General features: G+C 41.4%; 1 protein-coding gene across 1 annotated transcript in view; it reads left to right on the plus strand.

Annotated features, from left to right (window-relative positions):
* LOC106518609 (uncharacterized) overlaps positions 1-1885 on the plus strand; it is a gene marked incomplete in the record, with an annotated part of 5600 nt that extends 3715 nt beyond the window's left edge. Inside the window, 2 exon segments of the mRNA XM_014009964.1 lie at positions 184-402; positions 1450-1885. Coding sequence (XP_013865418.1) covers positions 184-402; positions 1450-1559 — 329 coding nt within the window.
* Between the last annotated feature and the right edge of the window lie 4036 nt (positions 1886-5921).

A 5921-nucleotide genomic window follows, 5' to 3' on the forward strand; every position in this document is an offset into this window, starting at 1 on the left:
ATATTTTCAGGTATAAAAGTTACAAAAACAAAAAAATGTAGCATCTATTTCCTAAATGAGCTGACTGTTTTGACTTATAAAATGGGTACAATAGCACAAAGTGTGCCAGTGTAACAAGATAAAGAAATAAAAGAATGTGATTATYATTTTACCATGATGGATCTCAGTCTCCTCCTGTCCCAGTTCACAGGAACCAGCTGATGACTGTGGCACATTACCACTGCAACCCAAACCAGTCCAGTTCCACCATCCAAGACCAGATCCTCAGCTCCAAGGGGCTCCTGCACATCTGGGTGGAGAGTCCCTGTGCTTGTCCAAACGCCTGCTCCATGGGAGATCTGGGTCTGGGCACCATCTTCCTCATCATCCTCTCCCTCAGTGCAGCTGCATACTTCATCTTTGGTAGTGTTTTCTCATCAGCCGCTATCAAAATAAGAAGACCAGCATGTTTTTACCCATATCTGAGTTTTTGTTTGCTTGTTAGCATTAGCAGCATCCTGTGATCCAGCTGACAGGTTTTAATCAAACTCTCAGAAAGTAATCATCAGATTAACACCTACGTTATTAGAATATTCAGAATTTACTGAACTGGATTAAAATGTGTAGGTGATACACTTCAGCATGATTATTAAGTCCAAGAAACATGTAAACCTAAGATGAGAAGTGATTTATACAAATTAAAAAACTTCAGATTCCAAGATAATCAATTCAAATTGTGTGTAAATTACTAAGGTCTGAAAAAACAAAAACTAAAAAACCTAAAAAAAACTAAAACTAAAAACCTGTCACCCCCAGATCAAAGGAAATTGGTCAGGGTGTTCAGGAAGAATGCAGGAACGGACTGCCGTGAACTGTAAACTGCTGGTTTAAGGTTCAGATGAAACAAAGATTGAGTTATTTGACCACAGAGACAGAACGTTTGTAGGTGAAGCTTTTAAATCTGAGAGCATTGAAACAAGCACGGTGGTGGAAGCATCACGCTGTTGTACCGAGGAAGACTACCTCAGAAATTGAATGTTACCAATTCTGCCAAGTCCTAACTGAAATACATTTAACAGAATTCTGTACTGGTGGGGCTGGATCTACAAATTTGTGGTTTAGAAAAAAATCAATCATTTTAAACCACAGGAGCCCGATTATTTTTAATATTCAGTAAAGTTATTTAAAGCCCATAATTATAAAGGCAACAATGCGTATGGCATCATGGTGAGTGGATGTAAACTTCTGCATCTCTATCAGAATCAGTAATTGTTTATTATCAGTTTACAAAACAAGGCTAATTGATTTAAATAAATCTTGAAGCTAAGAAGAAAAAAAACTGTGTTGTAACAAAGTTTCAGTCGTTCTCTCTCCATGTTWTACTGTTCAGGGTCTCGTAGAGAACCTGACTCGGACCTTCAGTCCAGGTCTCTGTTGGTCTGACTCCTAGCTTCTCTTTTCTGCCGACAGGTTCCTGTGCTCTCAGAGCTTTCCGGACCAGCAGCGGAGTGCAGATCTCTCCGGAGCAGAGTGTGTGGTGTATGATGTGCTACTTCTTTAGTGACAGACGACCAGCATGAAGACACCACGCAGAGCTGACACAGAGTGAGCCATGAGCTCTGGAACATATTAGCATTTCTCAACCAGTTATAGCTCATTTCTCAGTCTGCCTGGTGGTACTAGGTTATTTCTTTCTACAAACTGTCCTTACATGTTTTAAAAGCCATGTCCTCCTGAATGACAGAGAATCTACTTCATACAATCCTAATTCTGAAATGGTGAGGACGTTGTTTGTAAAATATAGATAAAAACAGAATGCAGCTATTTGCAAATCTCATAAACCTATACTTTTCACAATCAGACATAATACACATTTGATATTTCATTAAAAATATTTTTTAAATAATGCAGTTTTGAAATTTAAGCAACATCTTATAAAAATCAGTGTAAGGGCAACAAAATGCTGTGAATGGTATGAAAAAGACACAACTGAATGAGGATTTTGCCACTAATTAGGTAAACTGGCAACAAATAGATCAGCAGGAGGGCTGAGTCTAAAAAGTGCAGCGGCTGTACTCTGAGTCTCTCCCAGATAACTGAACTCCTCACCCTGTCTCTGAGGAAAAGTCCAGCTACCCTGCAGAGAAAACTCATTTTGACTCATTCTGTATCTGCAATCTTGTTCTTTTGGTCATTACCCACATTTTGTGACCATAGGTGAGGGTAACGTAGATTGATTGGCAAACAGAGAGCTTTGGCCCACAGCTCAGCTCCTCTTCACCACAACAGACAGGTACAGAGTCCACAAAGCTTCACRGATCCATCCATCAGTCTCACGCTCCATTCCTCCCTCACTCATGAACAAGACCTCAAGATACTTGAACTCCTCCACTTGAGGCAGAACTTCACCCCCAAACCAGAGAGAGCAATCCACCCTTTTCAGACTGAGGACCATGGACTCAGATTTGGAGGGGCTGATCCTCATCCCAGCCACTTTACACTCGGCTGCAAACCGCTCTAGTGAGAGCTGAAGATCCTGCCGCAATGTCGCCAACAGAACCACATCATCTGCAAACAGCAGAGATGAAATCCTGAGGCCACCGAACCAGACTCCCTCTACTCCCTGGCTGCACCGAGAAATTCTGTCCATGTAAGTTATGAACAGAATCTGTGATAAGGGGTCCGACTTATTACCAGCAATGCAAACCAAACTCTCGCACCGCTTGTATAGAGACTGAATGGCCCGTATCAACAGACTCACAATCCCATACTCACACAGCACCCCCCACAGTGTACCTCGAGGAACACGGTCGAATGCCTTCTCCAAGTTCACAAATCATATGTAGACTGGATTAGCAAACTCCYATGACCCCTCGAGGACCCTAGTGAGGGTAAAGAGCTGAACCAGTGTTCCACGGCCAGGACGGAACCCGCATTGTCCCTCCAAAGTCTGAAATTTGACTATCAATCAGACTCTTCTCCAGTACCCCTGAAAAGACCTTACCGGGAAGGCTAAGGAGAGTGATGTCGCTGTAATTGGAGCACACCATCCAGTCCCCCAGTGTGAAGAGGGGAACCACCACCCCAATCTGCCAATCCAGTGGCACTGCCCCTGATGTCCACGCGATGTTGCAAAGATGTGCCAACCAGGACAGCCCCACAACATTCAGAGCCTTAAGAAAATCAGGGCAGATCTCATCCATCCCCGGAGCTCTGCCACCGTGGAGCTTTTTAACTATGTCAGCGTTCTCAGCCCCAGTTATGGACAGAGGAACCCTGAAGTCCTCAGACTCTGCTTTCTTCATGAAAAATGTGCCTGTGGGATTGAGAAGGTCTGACAAGTATTCCTTCCCCCTCCTGACAACATGACTGGTTGAGGTCAACAGAGTATGTCCTCCAAACTAAATGGAGAAAGATCACTGTTRTCAGCACACAGTTCAAAAGTCTGACTTTCTGATGGTATGGACATGCATTCGAGCCTCTGGTAAGGGCCAAAACAAAAAATTCTGCAAAGACGACACAGAACTGCTGAACAACTAGAATTCTTACATCAGACAAGAATGGGACACTGACATGTYGAAAGCAAAGAAAAGATTTCACGGTGATAAACGTGGCCTTGTCCCAATCTGTTTTTACGTTAGCTGCCATCAAATTCAAAATGACCTTTTTTTCCCAAAAAAATTGTACAACTTTTTACTTTAATCATTTTATATGTTTACTATGTTCTCTTAAATAAATAAATAATAAGTTAGTGAGACGTGCAAATTATTGTAAAACCCATAACAACCAATGTWGGAGTTGCACCCACATTGGAAAAACTAGCAGGAACAAAAACCTTATTAGGTCATCTGTCGCCTTCTCTTCTAAAAGGATGCTCCCCCCAAAAATAAACAAAACAAAACAATAAATAGATTGTTGTGTTGTTTTATTTGCATTTTATAGAAAATCCTAGCTCTTTCAGAATTGGATTTAAACATAAAACTGTAAATTAAACACACATCTTTGAGAGCTACTGCTGAAAGAAATGAAAGAACCAATAACTAAAATCAAACACCGGGACGTCACATGTTTAATAACGTGTGAAATGGAGAAAGCCAGTTTTAATAAGTATTAATGAGTTTAGATTCAGGTAGTTTCTTACAAACAATCAAACTGTTGTGATTAAGGGTTAGATGTTCCATCAACTTTGTTCTTTCTGTGYGCTACAGCCTGTGGCTTTTTGGAAATGAACCAAAATAATACAAAAATATGTGGAACAAAGACAGACAGGAAAACATTTGCATAAAGAAGGCAAAAAAACATGTAAGAGTAGAAAGACTGATTTCTGCTCTCGGCAAGTCTTGTTCTTTCACTCCCATGCTCTCTGGATTTCACATTCTTTAGGAGTAATTAGTGCTCCAGTAATGCTGAATGTTATCTTTATCTTTGCTCACTGTGTGGTCCCATCTTGTCTCTGCAGCTGTCCTTTTACCACTTTTATTTTGAAACAAATACACCTGTTTCTCTAAAAGTCATTTGTGTTACACTGGTGCAGCAGCAGGATCTCATCAGGCTGACTTTTCTCAAGCAGCCCTGTGCTCTTTAAACGCCTGTTGTGCTGTGGCTGCTGGGACCCTCTCATCAGAGCTTCATTGGTTATAATTTGGGCCAATTGTACAACATAATATTATGAAGGCTGTGTTTCAAATCTGTGTGTGTGTGTGTTTTGTGTGTGTGTGTGTGTGTGTGTGTGTGTGAGAGAGACAGTGGGGCTGCTGCAGGCCTTATCAGCAGAGACGTCTTTTTCTTTCTGTTGCACCCATGTGGAGGTCTCAACCTTTTATCTGATCTGAGGTCTGTTGTCGTGAGCCTGTGGTGTGAGCTTGACCTCACATTCTTCAGCTCTTGTCTCATCTGCTGAAGTCCTGCAGAGGTTATAGAAACATACAGGCAGCAACACGGAGTCAGCTCATTCAATGTGACTCGATCCACAATCATCACAACTTTTTTACACTCTAAGCCATTCAAGACAGTAATAAATACAAGTAAGAGTTTTACAGTGTGTTACAGTACACTAACCTTATTCACAGTATTATTTTCCTTTTGTGTAAAAAACAGAAATACTTCTATTTCTGTAACATGTAACTAACATGTAAGTACACATATTTTGTCTTGATTCCATCCATCCATCCATTATCTGTACATGCTTATTCCTTTCAGGGTCACTGGTGCCCATATCCAGCAGTCACAGTGCGAGGGGCGGGGTACACCCTGGACAGGTCGCAAGTCCATCACAGGGACACACATAGAGACAAACGAGACAAACAACCATTCACTCTCTCACTCACACCTAGGGACAATTTAGAGTTATCTATTAACCTAACAGTCATGTTTTTGGTATGTGGGAGGAAGCCGGAGTACCCGGAGAAAACCCACGCATGCATGGAGAGAACATGCAAACTCTACCCAGAAAGGTCCCCAGACCGAGATTTGAACTGCCGACCTTCTTGCTGAGAGAATTCATACTTACAGTGGAATTAAAAAAATATATTAGTATCTTTAAAAGATCTAATAAAAGTTGGATTCCCTGAAATAACGTACAGCAGCCAAAGTTTTAATGAAATATTGTGTGGGACAAGATGTAATATTTTGGTTCCTGCTGATGTGGTTTAAGATTGTCTTTTTATCACCATCTATTCATAGTCATAAAGAAACTGTGGGGAGAAGTTTTCCCTCTGTCCTTCCTCTGTGGCACACATCACGTCAACACAGACAGGCTGACAGAGAGAAGGTTTATTTTCAGTTGATAATGAAGGAGTTGGAGGAAGAAGATCTGGTATTTATGTTGCTAACCAAAGAGAAGTGTTGTTTTGTAAACTTGTCACAAAGAGACTGCCACAGTTTTACAATCAGAATCTGCTCTGCCCAGTGTGTGTGTGTGTGTGTGTGTGTGTGTGTGTGTG

The sequence above is a fragment of the Austrofundulus limnaeus genome, unplaced genomic scaffold, assembly GCF_001266775.1.
Source record: "Austrofundulus limnaeus strain Quisiro unplaced genomic scaffold, Austrofundulus_limnaeus-1.0 Scaffold64, whole genome shotgun sequence".
NCBI lineage: Eukaryota > Metazoa > Chordata > Actinopteri > Cyprinodontiformes > Rivulidae > Austrofundulus > Austrofundulus limnaeus.